General features: G+C 40.2%; 1 protein-coding gene across 4 annotated transcripts in view; it reads right to left on the reverse strand.

The window, feature by feature from the left end:
* Positions 1 to 249: 249 nt before the first annotated feature.
* LOC132761553 (SERTA domain-containing protein 2-like) overlaps positions 250 to 17529 on the reverse strand; it is a 28500-nt gene continuing 11220 nt past the window's right edge. For 2 of the 4 annotated variants that reach the window (XM_060754554.2, XM_060754546.2), the window contains one exon: positions 250 to 3821. In XM_060754554.2, the coding sequence (XP_060610537.2) occupies positions 2963 to 3817 (855 nt within the window). In that variant the 5' untranslated portion in view covers positions 3818 to 3821 and the 3' untranslated portion in view covers positions 250 to 2962. Of the gene's footprint in view, positions 3822 to 16512; positions 16595 to 16793; positions 16890 to 17529 lie in introns of all 4 variants that reach the window. The other 2 variants (XM_060754531.2, XM_060754539.2) reach the window with 2 other exon arrangements.

Consider the following 17529-nt stretch of genomic DNA (forward strand, 5'->3'; position numbering starts at 1 on the left):
TTATTGAGGCAGAGTGCGATATCACTGTGTTGCCTTGCCAAAGACAGGGGAAAGGGTAAGATCCCAGGGAAAAGACCATATCCATGGTAGCTTGTCTAGGGAGGACCTAGCCATTTCAAGTGAAATAGACATATTTAGCCCCAACTTGCGGTATTAAAACATCTACAAACAAATCAAAAATGCATTTTCAGTATTATGAGCTTGCTCATTTTTAGCATAACAAGAATTACAACCACAGAATAGAAGAGGTTAGATTGAAATATTTATTATCACAGGAATTTAAAAATATTTTTAACCATAAGTCTGCTTCATCACAGTGCAGAAGGCTCTTACCATCTTCAAGATTTTATAAAAACATACAAAGAAACGTTTATGCACAATCTGCATACATTCTTTCTACCTAATCCCTTTATGCCAAAGATGGGCAAGCCTTTGCCCAAAAGGTCTGCTGCTATGATTTCAGTCACATAAAATACATTTGACTTGCCATGGTCTGCACTGAGCCAACAAAACAGGACTGATTTTGTACTAAATGTGAGATCTGGCTCAATCATGAAGAGCTAGGTACATTAATGAAAATGTTTCAGGTTATAATCAAAGACCACATTTTTTCTATTTTTAAAATTAGGGTTTGCTTCTTTTAAAGGTTCTACTTAAGCTCAGTGGATCCCCCCAAAAGTCAAATAGAAGTACTGCAGAAAATGAATGGTAACCAAAAAGACAGTTGTAACGGCACCTGCCATATCTGAACAACCATTTTTTCAACTTGTCTATGGAGCTCCCGATCCTGTCTATGTCAGTCATATGTTAATATTTACTGTGGTAACAACTAAGTCGTTTCTCCAGACTACAGATTTTATCCCAAATTACCTTGATCTTAAGCCATTTTGCTTTAGGACCTAGACATTCCAAGAAATATATTTCCCTGCTTAAAATACATGTTATTCATTTTTCCCACTTTCACGGGGGTCCTGTGCCCCAAACTCTGACAATATGGAGGGCTTATCATAGTTCAGGAAGTTTTGGGTTCAGTTGTAACTTTTCCATCGAGTTGATTGATATATATATATATATATATGTGTGTGTGTGTGTGTGTGTATCCAACTAGTTACAACCACTTATCCAATCAGTGCCTTCTCCTGCCCTCTTTCATTCATCCATATTGCCCTCACCCGAGAAGCCAGGTGCTCAGAGAACTGCATTATGGGGAAATGAATACAGCAACCACTCAGCTAACATAAGACCAAGACAGCACTGTCTAAGGCAGTGGTTTTGGCCTTCAACTCCCAGAAATTCTAACAACTGGTAAGCTGGCTTTGATTTCTGGGAGTTGTAGGCCAAAATACCTGGGGACCCACAGTTTGCAAACCACTGGTCTAAGGCAACCTGGAAATGCCAGCAATAGGCTCAACCATAGTGGTAGCCCTAAGTAAAGCAGACCTATTGAATCAGAGGAAATTATGTGGTCACTGACCATATGACAACGGGTACTTTAATAGAAACTAACACCAGGATTCAGTCCAATGAAAGCTGGGGTAGATGCGTCCTTATGGGCAACATTACTGGGGGATGGGACTCCCAACAAACCCTCTCACTTGCTAGGCCCTGATGTCCAGATTACTTTAGGACATGAGAAAACCAACTTGTACAGTTCTAGAATGCAGCAGCAGCTAGGTGGATCCCTAAATACACCATTGTGGTGATCTTGCCGTTTGCTCAATTTCCCATGTAAGAAAAGAATAAACACAGCCATGAAAACACATAATCTCCAACATATTGCAGTAAAATTCCTCCAGATGAAAGGGAATTGTGAAAGATAAAAGCTGTGCTCTTAGACAAGTCCCATTCAATTTTACAGGGCTGACTAGCCAGCAAATAAAGAACATGTCAAATTCTCTGTTATCTGGCATTTTGTGCCCGTCACTTGGACGCATTTCCTTACATTTATGTATAAAATGCTCCATTTAAGTGATATATTGCACATAAAATTTTGAACTGTGTTGCAAAGATACAATGTTCTTCAGAATTTAAAATAGCTCTACCTGTACAGTAAATACTAAAAATTTTAAAACTCATTATCACCCAAAATTGATGCACATAATACTGACAAAGTTTTTAAATCGGACAATATACATATAAATTACATTTGTAAATGTGTACAATTAAATACCATAAAATTCCACAAAGAAGCTGTATTGCTGGCAAATTTCTCGTTTATACCACCAGAAAACACCATCCATGAAAACAAAAAAGCTGCAGTTAGACAAAGCACTGAAAAGAGTTAAAGCATTTCTGCTTATAGAGGTAGTGCCAGCCACGTCCAACTAGAAATTTACCTTCAGACCCAAATAGAACAATGTAGTAAAATGTAAAAAGACTATAAAAATTTACAAAAATAAATAGCTTCAAATATTTTACAAAATGCGGGGGGGTTTACCACCAAGCATTTCATTGGGAACAGATCTGTAAGCTTTTAAATATTTTTAAAATATATTGGTATTTACAGGGGCTGTAAATCTGAAAACAGACCTCCACTGAATGCCAATGAAAATTTAATATTAAATATTAAAAATAGAATCTTTAGAATTCAGAAGATGTTTTCCCCTTATGAAAATTGTTGTTATGCAAATTTCTTCTGACAGATTAAAAATTGCACATTTTTTAAAAGTAAGAACTTTGGGAATAAAGAGGCTGTTGCAAAGGACACATTCCTCACTATATCCCAGAAGGACTACAAAATGAACGATTGCACAATTGATTTAATAAATACTACATTTTATATATGACAACATGCCATTTTTTTGGTTTATATGTGAGTTTTGGAGAATCACTCAAAGATAATGCCTCTAGCTGCTATTTGGCCTATCGCATAGCAGCTTGTTTCCTTCCACTTCCTGGTTGTCTTCAGACCAGCACTGTGTGGCAGCATGGAACAGGGAATCTTTGGATTTTTAAAGAAGTGTCATGATCCTACAAGTATCTCCATGATATGGTCCAAATCACTGAGATCACTTCTACCTATTGGGATGTTGCTTGCTGATGATGAGTTGCAAGAGGGGAAGGTTTTGAAGATCTCCTCCGTGCTCGCCACAGGCAAGGCTCTCGAAGGAGCCAGTGGGGGGCAGTCAAAGTCTGAATCATACATCGAAGTATCAATATCTTCAAAGATGTCATCGATAGCCAAGTCTTTCAAGTAACTGGTTGAATTTGAAATTTCAAAGGATCCAAATGCACATTCCACACCTTTCAAGTCTTGTCTCTCATCATCCAACCTCAGACATGGCGTTTCCAAAGCCTTCGATTGATCATCTCCAGACCCAGCAAGGTATGTAGGGGGACTCACATCTTCCATGAAGTCCAAATCTTTCAGGATTGAGGAAATGGCTGATGACATGTCATTGTCAGAAACCATCAACAAACTATTTTCCATGGGGCTTTCCATCGGTCGTGCTTCATAACCACTTGATTCCTGCTGATTCATGCCTGGGAAAAAGTGAGAAGGCATGCCCAACAAATCCAAATTCAGGTAACCAGAAGGGCTGGTGCTGAGACCGCCACACATATTAACAAGCTGCTGGCTAGTTTCTTGCCTCATTTCTTCCTGGATTTGCCGGACAGTGTTGGCTATGAGGACAGAGCGGTGCAAATTAGGCTCCACCAGCATCTTGTACATCTGAAGTTTGGCGAGGCACACATTGAGCACCAGCTGCCTCTTGAGCGGATATGGCAGGTTGCGACTGGAATCAAAGGCACTTGACACACCAGCCATGTTTTCTTCATAATCACTCAGCTTGCGTTTTAGACCCCTCCCCAACATGAACCTAAAATGACAAATAATAAGAATTGATAAACTGATTTGCATGACACAGTCCACCATACAGTAAAACAAGTATTTATCTCATTTACAACATTTCCATCCAGTCGTCCTTCTGCATGATGGTGGCAATGACTCAGGTTAGATAAGAACGTACCAGATAGAACATACCAGGAACCTTATGATCCTGGTTTCTACTTATCAATATATTTGGGGTTAAGCAGGAATCAAATCTAGAGTGGGTCAACTGAGAGGAAGAATATTATTTAACACTGGGAAAATGCATAAGCCATTCACATCAGTACCTATTTAACTGGAAGGGTAGTCAGGCCTTTTCACATGCCACCGATTTTAAATCTGATTTTCCAAGTACCCCCCCCCCCCCCCCCACTAATTTTACACCCAACTACCTTCTAATACTTGAGGTTGTTAGGAGACATTTAGATACAGATGGTCAAAGCCTAATGAAATATCAGCAGCCTGAATTTGTGAACAGGATTCCTAATAGTTAATGCAGGAAGACATATAGCTTCTTTCTGTTTCATAACAAGCAAAGTAAACATTGTAATGCAGAGCTACAGAATTTTTTAAACTACTCTTTTGTATAATTTTGTGATTTCAATGCCCATTTAGAGGCCAAGGATTTTTTCCCATTCTCATGAAAACAAGATATGAAACAATTTTGAAATGTCAGTGTTTACCTTTTGCAATTTGAATTACATTTCTTTAAAAGTTGAACAGGCTGAGTTCTTGAAATAGTTTTGACCATATGTTCTTCTCTCACATGCCTGTAAACTATGGTTCTTGGCAGATAGAGAAAGAGCTCAAACAGCAACTATGAAAAGCTTGCCTCTACACTCATGTTACACAACTCTGTTTAAGAATTAACAGCATGGATAGAAGCAGCATAAAAGTGTATGTTACTGCAATAGTTTTTCTGCTCTATTTTTTCCAATCATGAAGTGCATTAGAGACAACTTTAAGCACTTAAAAAGAAATCTAAAAAGGAAAATGAATAGGAGGAAGAAAGGAATGATCCTGTCAAAGTTTCCCAAATTAAAGACTGGAAAGGAACTAAAACATAGTAGCCATTTCCCAACCTGATGCCCTCCAGATGTTAGACCAGAGCTTTTGATCCTACCTAATGAACTGGCAAATACATTATTCATTTCCAATGAGTTAGCTATTTGACCAAAAAAGTCCACACTCTGCAAGGTGTTATAGAATCATGGAAGAGACCAAGAGGGGTCATTCAGGGCAACCCCCTGCCATGCAGGAAAAGCCCAATCAAATTACCTCTTACAGCTGGCCATCCTGACTCTGTTTAAAAGCCTCCAATGAAGGAACCTCCACTTGTACTGTATTTGAATATTTTGTTTGTATATGCAAAAACAGGTATTCCAAAATCTGAGGCGGGGGGGGGGGACAAACCCAAATCCAAAACATTCCTGGTTCCAAATATTTTGGATGAAAGATACTCAACTTCTCTCTTCACCAGCTACTTGCTGTAGTCCCCAACATTTTCGCATAACTAATGAGACATTTGGGGATCCTGGAGATTGGATCCAAGTCTAAACATGCAATTAAGCACACAGAAATCAAATGCCCCTCTGCCACAAAAGGGGAAGAACCAAAACCAACAATATTATATTACACAGGGACAGAAATGCCTGGATGCACATTGAGCACATACTAGTACAGAAATACAGGGAGATCTCAATGGGCATGTCACATAATATGTGAGCTTTTATTTGTATCAGGAGCAACTTGAGAAACTTGCAAGTCGCTTCTGGTATGAGAGAATTGGCTGTCTCACATGACTGCATCAAGTGGAGGATGTGCTCTTTATGGCTTTATGTATATAATGTCATATAAGAACTGAGACATAGTTAATGCTGTCCATATTGCAGTGAAAATAAACTATTCAAATGATTTAAACGTGAAAATTCTTCCCCCAATTCTTTCATTCTTGAAGCATTAGAAATGCTATTCCTGAGCCCCACTTCTGAAAGGAGTAACCTGTCTTAACTGCTAGTTACAGCAAAGTAGCTGCTATTGCATCACAGAAAGCAATAATTAAATGAATAATCTGTAGCACAAAGCAATTAAAAGCTCCCACTGCTTTTGTTTTAGCCTCATGCCCCCTCCTGTACTTGTGACACAATTTTCTGATGAAAACAATGCACACACAGATATAAATATTAGGATAAATGCACATAAAATTCATACTTCGATTCAATCTTTTAAAACACAAACTGATGTGATGTGATAGATCTAAGATGGAAAAAAGAGAAACTGACCAAAATCCAAAATGAAATATTCATCCGTATCTAATTAGCCAGCCCGAAACTCATCAAAATTAGAGCTGCAATTACTCCACTGTACTCAGCATTTGTTTACTAGACCTAGAATTCAAGAGGAAACCATTTTACAGTTTCCCAGACAGGCTCCTTTGTCAGCTATTAACAAAGAATTAACAAGGCTCCATTTACAGAGGATGTCTCAAGTGGCCTTGACACAGAAGAGCACTAATTGCCATTTTCACCCCACTTCTCTGTTTAACATAGCTTTCAAAATCAAAGAAACATGAAACATAAAATACAAAAAAATAAGGTATAAAACTGTAAAAGACAGTACTACATATATCAATTCAACAATACTCAGTTCTTGTGGGTTTTTTCGGGCTATATGGCCATGTTCTAGAGGCATTTCTCCTGACGTTTCGCCTGCATCTATGGCAGGCATCCTCAGAGGGTGAGGTCTGGAGCTGGGAAAAAAGGGGGTTTATATATCTGTGGAAAGACCAGGGTGAGACAAAAGGCTACTGTAAGATGGGCTAGGTGTGAATCTTTTCAATTGACCACCTTGATTAGCATACAATGGGCTGACTGTGCCTGGAGCAAACTCTTAATGAAAGGTGATTAGATGTCCCTGCCTGTTTTTCTCTCTGTTGTTTTAATTTTAGAATTTTTTAAAACTGGTAGCCAAATTTTGTTCATTTTCATGGTTTCTTCCTTTCTGTTGAAATTGTCCACATGTTTGTGGATTTCAATGGCTTCTCTGTGTAGCCTGACATGGTGGTTGTGAGAGTGGTCCAGCATTTCTGTGTTCTCAAATAGAATGCTGTGTCCAGGTTGGTTCATCAGGTGCTCTGCTATGGCTGATTTCTCTGGTTGGAGTAGTCTGCAGTGCCTTTCATGTTCCTTGATGCGTGTCTGGGCGCTGCGTTTGGTGGTCCCTATGTAGACTTGTCCACAGCTGCATGGTACACGGTAGACTCCTGCAGAGGTGAGAGGATCCCTCTTGTCCTTTGCTGAACGTAGCATTTGTTGAATTTTCTTGGTGGGTTTGTAGATTGTTTGTATGTTGTGTTTCCTCATCAGCTTCCCTATGCGGTCAGTGGTTCCCTTGATGTATGGCAGGGACACGTTTCCTCTGGGTGGATCTTCATCTTTATTCTTGTGGCTTGTTCTTGGTCTTGCAGCTCTTCTGATGTCTGAGGTGGAGTATCCATTGGCCTGTAGAGCCCAGTTGACTACTCCAACCAGAGAAATCAGCCATAGCAGAGCACCTGATGAACCAACCTGGACACAGCATTCTATTTGAGAACACAGAAATGCTGGACCACTCTCACAACCACCATGTCAGGCTACACAGAGAAGCCATTGAAATCCACAAACATGTGGACAATTTCAACAGAAAGGAAGAAACCATGAAAATGAACAAAATTTGGCTACCAGTTTTAAAAAATTCTAAAATTAAAACAACAGAGAGAAAAACAGGCAGGGACATCTAATCACCTTTCATTAAGAGTTTGCTCCAGGCACAGTCAGCCCATTGTATGCTAATCAAGGTGGTCAATTGAAAAGATTCACACCTAGCCCATCTTACAGTAGCCTTTTGTCTCACCCTGGTCTTTCCACAGATATATAAACCCCCTTTTTTCCCAGCTCCAGACCTCACCCTCTGAGGATGCCTGCCATAGATGCAGGCGAAACGTCAGGAGAAATGCCTCTAGAACATGGCCATATAGCCCGAAAAAACCCACAAGAACTGAGTGATTCCGGCCATGAAAGCCTTCGACAATACAATTCAACAATAGTTTAAAAACAATTTTAAACAAAATTCACCAGTGACAATGACAAAAATATGTAGCCATCTGCTTTGATATATGAATTTGTCCAATTGAGATGTATAATAAATAATGTCCTAGTCCTTCTTGGATTGAAAATATAAGTAAATTTGTATGAAACAAAGGTGTTCAAACTTCCTCTTCTGAAAAAAAAGCAAAGGCTTCTCACCACTCAGCCACTAAAAAAGGACTATGGCTAGTAGCATCGTCTACAAGATTTTGGAATAATTCCTGGGCAATTTGGAGGCATAGCAAGCAAAATGGGATGTGTAGCCTCACCCATTCAAGCAACCAGAGAGTCAATATACAGTAAATTCTCAACCCCTGGCAGTTATGCACACAGTAAAGTTTGCTAATCTTAAGCAGGTAGAAATTTAAGAGTTGGAAGAGACCACAAGGACCATCCAGTCCAACCCGACATGCAGGAAAAACACAATCAAAGCACCCCCAAAATATTGCTATCTAGCCTCTGTTTAAAAGCCTCCAAAGAAGGGGTTTCACCACACTCCAAGGCAGAGTTCCACTGTTCAACAATTCTTACAGTCAGGAAGTTCTTCCTAATGTTCAGGTGGAATCTTCTTTCCTGTAATTTGAACAAATTGCTCCAAGCCCTAGTTTCCAGGGCATTGGAAAACAAGCCTGTTCCTTCTTCCTTATGGATCTGACCAGGTCCTGGATGAAACACTAGCACAGAATTGTATTCCTACCATCCTAGGCTCCCTGGAGAAAACTAAAATAGGCAGCATTGCAGTCTTTAACAGAAAGGCCTTGAGAGGAAAAGAAAGAAATGGTTCGCTTCTGAAAACAAACATGTTCATTTAATTTCAGGCACTATGAAATTGCAAAAAAAACTTCTAAGATTAACATCCCATCCCCTTGTGGCACATGTTTGCTCTATATAGCTGGAATTGTGCATTTCTTTATGAAGTGTGCATTTACAGAGCAGATAACTTTGCTGGTGTGCATTCTTTTCTTGCTCCAGCAAAGGATCACCGCCTTGTCGGGGCGCTGGAGCTTGAGCACCTCAATGATGTCATGAGCGAAACCGTGAAGGGCCACCCAAGACGGGACGGTTGTGGCAGAGAGGTCAGACCAAGCGTGATCCCTGGGGAAGGCAATGGCAAACCACTCCAGTATCCTTGCCAAGAAAACTAAATGGACCAGTACAACCAGAGGTATGTCGGTATGCCATTGGAAGATGGGACTCCCAGGTCGGAAGATGGCCAAAATGCTACTGGGGAGGAGCAGAGGATAAGTTCAACTAGCCCCAGATGTGATGACGCAGCTAGCTCAAAGCCGAAAGGAAGGCTAGCGGCCGACGGTACTGGAGGCGAACGACGAATCCGATGCTCTAAAGATCAACACACCATAGGAACCTGGAATGTAAGATCTATGAGCCAGGGCAAATTGGATGTTGTTATTGGTGAGATGTCAAGACTAAAGATAGACATTCTAGGGGTCAGCGAACTGAAATGGACTGGAATGGGCCACTTCACATCAGATGACCACCAGATCTACTACTGCGGACAAGAGGAACACCGAAGAAATGGAGTAGCCTTCATAATTAATAAGAAATTCGCTAAAGCGGTGCTTGGATACAACCCAAAAAATGACAGAATGATCTCAATTCGAGTGCAAGGAAAGCCTTTCAACATCACAGTGATCCAAATATACGCCCCAACCACAGCTGCTGAAGAAGCAGAAGTAGATCAGTTCTATGAGGATCTGCAGGACCTACTGGATAATACACCAAAAAGAGACATTATTTTCATTACAGGAGACTGGAATGCCAAGGTGGGAAGTCAAATGACAACTGGGATCACAGGCAAGCATGGTCTGGGAGAACAAAATGAAGCGGGACGCAGGCTGATAGAATTCTGCCAGGAAAACTCGCTGTGTATAACGAATACTCTCTTCCAACAACCTAAAAGACGGCTTTATACATGGACCTCACCAGACGGTCAGCACCGAAATCAGATTGACTACATCCTTTGCAGCCAAAGGTGGCGGACATCCATCCAGTCGGTGAAAACAAGACCTGGGGCTGACTGTAGCTCAGATCACGAACTTCTTATTGCCCAATTTAGAATAAAACTAAAGAGATCAGGGAAAATACACAGACCAGTTAGATATGATCTCACTAACATTCCTAGCGAATATACAGTGGAAGTGAAGAACAGATTTGAAGGACTAGATTTAGTAAACAGAGTCCCAGAAGAACTATGGACAGAAGTCCGCGACATTGTTCAGGAGGCGGCAACAAAGTACGTTCCAAAGAAAAAGAAAACCAAGAAGGCAAAATGGTTGTCTGCTGAGACACTGGAAGTAGCCCAAGAAAGGAGGAAAGCAAAAGGAAACAGTGAAAAGGGGAGATATGCCCAGTTAAATGCGCAATTCCAGAGGTTAGCCAGAAGAGATAAGGAACTATTTTTAAATAAGCAATGCATGGAAGTGGAAGAAGACAACAGAATAGGAAGGACAAGAGACCTCTTCCAGAAAATTAGAAACATTGGAGGTAAATTTCAGGCAAAAATTGGTATGAGAAGAAACAAAGATGGCAGGGACCTAACAGAAGCTGAAGAGATCAAGAGAAGGTGGCAAGACTATACAGAAGATCTGTATAGGAAGGATAACAATATCGAGGATAGCTTTGACGGTGTGGTGAATGAATTAGAACCAGACATCCTGAGGAGTGAGGTTGAATGGGCCTTAAGAAGCATTGCTAACAACAAGGCAGCAGGAGACGACGGGATCCCAGCTGAACTGTTGAAAATCTTAAAAGATGATGCTGTCAAGGTGATGCATGCCATTTGCCAGCAAATATGGAAAACACAAGAATGGCCATCAGACTGGAAAAAATCAACTTATATCCCCATACCAAAAAAGGGAAATGTGAAAGACTGCTCAAACTTCCGTACAGTGGCCCTTATTTCTCATGCCAGTAAGGTAATGCTCAAGATCCTGCAAGGAAGACTCCAGCAATACATGGAGCGAGAGTTGCCAGATGTTCAAGCTGGGTTTAGAAAAGGCAGAGGAACGAGAGACCAGATTGCCAATATCCGCTGGATAATGGAGAAAGGCAGGGAGTTTCAGAAAAACATCTACTTCTGCTTCATTGACTACTCTAAAGCCTTTGACTGTGTGGATCATAATAAATTGTGGCAAGTTCTTGGTGGGATGGGCATACCAAGCCACCTTGTCTCTCTCCTGAGGAATCTGTACAAGGACCAAGTAGCAACAGTCAGAACTGACCACGGAACAACAGACTGGTTCAAGATTGGGAAAGGCGTCCGGCAAGGCTGCATCCTCTCACCCAACCTTTTTAACTTGTATGCAGAACACATCATGCGATGTGCGGGGCTGGATGAATGCAAAGCTGGGGTGAAAATTGCTGGAAGAAACATTAACAACCTCAGATATGCAGATGACACCACTCTGATGGCCGAAAGCGAGGAGGAGCTGAGGAGCCTTCTAATCAAGGTGAAAGAAGAAAGCGCAAAAGCCGGGTTGCAGCTAAACGTCAAAAAAACCAAGATTATGGCAACAAGAATGATTGACAACTGGAAAATAGAGGGAGAAACCGTGGAGGCCGTGACAGACTTTATATTTCTAGGTGCAAAGATGACTGCAGATGCCGACTGTGGCCAGGAAATCAGAAGACGCTTACTTCTTGGGAGGAGAGCAATGTCCAGTCTCGATAAAATAGTGAAGAGTAGAGACATCAGACTGGCAACAAAGATCCGCCTAGTCAAAGCCATGGTATTCCCTGTAGTAACCTACGGATGTGAGAGCTGGACCTTAGGGAAGGCTGAGCGAAGGAAGATCGATGCTTTTGAGCTGTGGTGCTGGAGGAAAGTGCTGAGAGTGCCTTGGACTGCGAGAAGATCCAACCAGTCCATCCTCCAGGAAATAAAGCCCGACTACTCACTGGAGGGAAAGATACTAGAGACAAAGTTGAAGTACTTTGGCCACATCATGAGGAGACAGGAAAGCCTAGAGAAGACAATCATGCTGGGGAAAGTGGAAGGCAAAAGGAAGAGGGGACGACCAAGGGCAAGATGGATGGATGGCATCCTTGAAGTGACTGGACTGACCTTGAAGGAGCTGGGGGTGGTAACGGCCGACAGGGAGCTCTGGCGTGGGCTGGTCCATGAGGTCACGAAGAGTCGGAGACGACTGAACGAATGAACAACAACAACATTCTTTTCTTGACGGCATTGCCGCTGTTGCCCTAAGGCACTACAATGAAGGAACACCTTTTGAGCAATGGTTCCTAAAACAGGTTGCAGAGGGACACCGTTTCTCCTTCATCACAAGCATGACAAATATTAAACCTATTTGCTAAGAAAAAGATGAAAAAAGAGGGCCCGTTTCCCATAAGATAGTTCTATGAATTGCAAAAGGCAGGCCTTGAAATGCAAAACATATATACATAAATACATTCAGCATCGTGGTGCTAGCTATAATAACAATAATAATAACAACAACTTTATTTTTATACCCCACCTCTGTCTCCCGAAGGGACTCGGGGCGCCTTACATGGGGCCAAGCCACAATTTAAAACATAAAACATTATATAAAACAAGCATCAAAATCAAGAGCAATAACATAATTCAAGCCTCAATATGGCTGGACCGCCTGGTGCACAACAGCTTGGAGGATAGGGCCAATGAGTAAAGTGCATAGGGCGTGTCGCAGCATTAAGGATAAGAGCAATATAAAAGAGGTCAACTCTAATTTTGGATCAAATGGTAGTGAAGTGCATAATCAGATTTTTGGGTCCTACTGTGGATGTATGCCTTTATGTAATTTTCAGGCAAGAGGTGAGAACCTGATAAAACATTACTCTGTATTTCACCCTCCTGTCCATACAATCCTTGTATAAAGAAAGATAATATCACAGAAATGATTTCCGCTTAGGTTTTTCAGGAATCTTGGGTGTGTCTGTAGAAACTTCACTGCATGATCTATCACCTGAAGTTAAACTGTTTATAGTTCAAGCACAGATTCACCACTTATGCTGTTTTAGAAATAACTCCTTATACCTTATCAAGGGAGCCCTCTTTATTTGATTCACTGAACTATTTAAGGATTCCTGTTGTTCTCCCAGTTGTAATACTGTGTTGTGTAAAATATCTGTAGGAAATGAGATATCTAATTTCATGAGAGGCAGAAATGAGTTAAAGATCACAACTCACAACCTCTGAAATTGCCTGCCATAGATGAGGGGGAAACATCAGGAGAGAATGCTTCTGGAACATGACTACACAGCCCAGAAAACTCACAGCAACCCAGTGATTCTGACTATGAAAGCCTTCGATAACAGAAAGAACAGATTGTTCAGTACAATCACTTTTCCTTTTCAAAAAATTAATTTTGAGGGGAAAAGCCACAAGCTAGTTCATACACTAACACTGGTTTTTGAGCTAGGAAAGACAATTACAATTTATGAACAGTTTAGAGATAATAGCTCCTGGTCAAAAACAACTACTTTCTCATAATCATTTCTGAAAAAAATTGTATCGGAAATTATTATCCAAATCTTAGTTTTCCCTGTCATTAGACTAGAAAAACAACTTTTTCTAATTGAATTACTTGTTTCTTTCTTATCAAGTGGTAAGCGTTATAGTTCAATACCTCTAAAATTCATATAGGTATTTTGGAAATACAATACAGGGCCCAATTTTTTTCTTTTTCTGGAAAAACAAGGTTTCAAGAAAAAAATCAATTTCCCCCATTTTCCCCAAGATTTAAGCTGGTGAGTGACCAGCTTAAAGTGCATTTCCCTCCTAAGGCCAACCCAAAACCACTCAAACTGAAGGGAAAAATGTACCTCATAACAAAATTAACTGTTCAAAATGAACTATAAGGGGAGTAGGTTTTAAATACTAAATGCAACCTCCAGTTGCAATAATGTTCCTGCTCTTTGAAAGATATATCATCATTCTAAAGCAATGTCTAAGGACACAAATTATTTTAAATAAGAATCTTACTCTCTACGGTTGTGATCTCATATTATTTTGCTCACATTTGCAACCCAAAACACAACAAAAATATAAACAGTAGCAAATAGGAAAACAGCATTTACGTAACTGCTTGATGAAGAGTACATATAGTGCTCCTAAGATAAGGGCTCAAGATGTATCCAGGGAAGAAAAAAAATCTTTTTGCCAAGGATCAAAACAAGAGGCAGAAAAGAATGGCTGTTAGATACACACTGAAAACAGAAACCTCCAGGACCTCAATCCACAAAGCTGGGAACTCTAGCATTCCAAAGATTTTGGACACCAATTTTCCAAAAGCCCAAATCCTAATGATATGGAGTTCTGGGAGCTATAGTACACAAAACACCACAACACATGAAATTTGAAAAGGGAGCATAAAACCTCCTTAAAAGGTTTAAAATAGAAGATAAACAGTGGAACTCAACTGGGAAAACTAAGTGTATAAATCAATTTCAGCACAACTGAAAGAAAATACTTTGAAAATAATGCATAGATTGTACTATTAGCCACTTAAATAGCATTGGATTAATAATGAAATATCTAAACTATGTTGGAGAAAGTGTGATGAAATAGGGGACTGGAGACGCGTGTGTTTAACATGCCTAGGAGTATGATGATTCTGGAATGAAGTTCTCCTTGGGAGAAGCTAAATAGTGGGGGGAACAATACATTCCAAGGGAGTTCTATTAATGATTTCCGTATTTAAAAGTAAGAGGATTTGGTAAATAAAAGTTTTATATTGCTCATGTTATGTGTCGCAAAACTTGAAATAGTCAGAACCTAAAACAAATGAGAAACTGTAAAAATAAAGAATTCGTTAAACAAGATTTGGGCTATACCTCTAATGGAAAAATGAAGATTAGCAAAAGGAAAAATAAAAGAATATCTATTTGATAATAAATGGAAACTATTTATAAGTTTCATGTTTAAAAGTGATAGCAAATTCAAACCACCCAAACAACCAAGAAAGATTGTGGATGAATAATTAGTAAATGTATTATAATAATTATACCCAATGGATAAAATTAGAATAAGTAAAACTAATAAAACTGAGAGAGCTGTATTTCTATAATGCTAAATGAAGGATGTTGTGGGGTAGGGAACATGTATAGGTGGATCACAGAATAGACAATGTAACAAAACAATTGCAGTATGCTGTTTTGAAATAAGTTACAGTTTTAAAATATTTTAAAACCCTCCAAAAAGGAAGTCATCCAATTTACCTTTTGAGTGCTTCATCAAACATAGTCAATGTCAGGGGCAAAAGTAAGGGAACTAAGAACAATGAACTGCATTGTGTATATACAGTTCTGCAACATTAAGCCTATTTGTATAGTATTTAAATCTGAACTTGTAAATATTATTGAATTATACTGAAATGTAATTTACTTTATGACACCCCATCTAAGTTGGCACTTAGAACATGCACAGAACACTACCACACAAATAAAATGAGAAGTTCTCCAAATGTACAGCACATGCTCCACATAACACTTCCATAACTGCTCAGTTAAAGCAGCAAAGAGCTGAGATACATAGAATCATAGAATAAAAAAGTTGGTAGAGACCTCATGGGCCATCCAGTCCAACCCCCTGCCAAGAAGCAGGAATATTGCATTCAAATCACCCCTGACAGATGGCCATCCAGCCTCTGTTTAAAATCTTCCAAAGAAGGAGCCTCCACCACACTCCGGGAGAGTTCCACTGCTGAACGGCTCTCACAGTCAGGAAGTTCTTCCTCATGTTCAGATGGAATCTCCTTTCTTGTAGTTTGAAGCCATTGTTCCGCATCCTAGTCTCCAGGGAAGCTGAAAACAAGCCCCTCCCTGTGGCTTCCTCTCACATATTTATACATGGCTATCATATCTCCTCTCAGCCTTCTCTTCTTTAGGCTAAACATGCCTAGCTCCTTAAGCCGCTCCTCATAGAGCTTGTTCTCCAGGCCCTTGATCATTTTACATATTACAGGATGCTTTTTTTCTTTCTGTCCCAGCATCAAAGAGAAATAGCTCATGTTTTAATACATTTTCAACTTCAAATCTAGGCTATAAGAGGGCAGAGAGCCACTGCAGGCAAGCATACTGACAGCCTCCCACACTCCAGCAAATCCATCTGACCAATACACATTTTTTGTTCTTCAAGGCACACTTATCAGATAACACAAGGTGTGTTTTCCCTCCCTTCTCTTCCCAAACCAGCTCTATTCATAATGGCCAATAGTGAACAACATCAGGAGAGCCACTGCTGACCACTTATGCAGGGGATTCACGAATCTATCAAAGAGCAAATGGGAGTACATGGGTCATAACTGCTGGTCATGGGGTGGGTCTCCCATGTGGTCCCTACAGAATGGAGTTGATCCTGTACTTGCAGAAAAGAGGTCTGTAGAGAACAGAAAGAGACAGTAAGTAATAAGCAAGAGTTACAGCACACCATCTGTGTACTTGGATGCACAGTGGGTATTTGAGAAAGTGTGGGAGAAGAATGGGTGTTGCCACCAATTGGTCTGCCAGTGCTTATGCCTCAGCATAAGCTTCACTTTCATAGAGGAGTATACACACCCTTCCCTCCTCAGCAGTCATAGTAGAACTGGGTCTCCTTTTGGTGATGGATTGTTCTGCTCCATTCATCTGGACCGTGATCCTGCAAAGCAAAAATATGCAGGAGCATTGACTAACAGCCTGGTCTTTGCTGGAAAAATGCTTACCCACAAATAGGATGGGTATTTTCCTTATCTATGGATAATACCACTTTCCAATATTTGAGCAAGCATTTGAAGTGTTGGAAAAAATCTGCCAAAGTAGTCACACTCTGTAGCATGTCTGCCCCTTCCCTTGCTCACCTGGGTTAGGAGTCCTGTCTTGATATACCCAGCTTGAGAGTGGGTTGCTGTTGGATTTTTGCTCTGCAGTCAAAAGGCGAAGTACCTCTAAGAATTCTAAACAAAGACATCACACAAAATGTGGTCAACATTCCCTATGTGTTCTGGGGAAAGAACAGTTTGTGCCCTTTCTCCTTCGTGAGCTCTGAGAGTACACAACATGAAGTTAGAGAGTTGGAGAAGAAAATCTCAAAATTCTTGGCCACATCTTCACAATAAAATATAGAATATGGGTGCGCTGTGAGTTGTACTATATTCTACATTCTTTTGTGAAGATGTGGCCAAGAATTTTGAGATTTACTTCTCTTTACACCTTATCTGGAGTAGCCACAAATCTATCAGTACCATCCACAACACTCAACTATTTAAGACTGTTTGCCACTGCATCCTGGCCAGCAGAGTACAAAACCTAGTATTAGCATTTCCTAAGCAAAACAAGTTCATTTGGCAAGTATGTCTACCATAGCAATGACACAACTTGGGCTTTAACAATTTGCAGAGCTTCCACCAAATCCTATGAAAACTTATGAAACATAACTTAAATATTAGAGTATTGTGACCTGAACCAATGAAAAGTTAACTGATTTTCTGGCTTTGCTTTTATGTGAAAAGTTCCTGATCACAGATACGCCTTCAGACAACACTACAAATGAAACAGAAAGTTGCTTAGATGTCAACACAATGAAATATGAAAATG

The sequence above is a fragment of the Anolis sagrei genome, chromosome 1 (assembly GCF_037176765.1).
Source record: "Anolis sagrei isolate rAnoSag1 chromosome 1, rAnoSag1.mat, whole genome shotgun sequence".
Lineage (NCBI taxonomy): Eukaryota > Metazoa > Chordata > Lepidosauria > Squamata > Dactyloidae > Anolis > Anolis sagrei.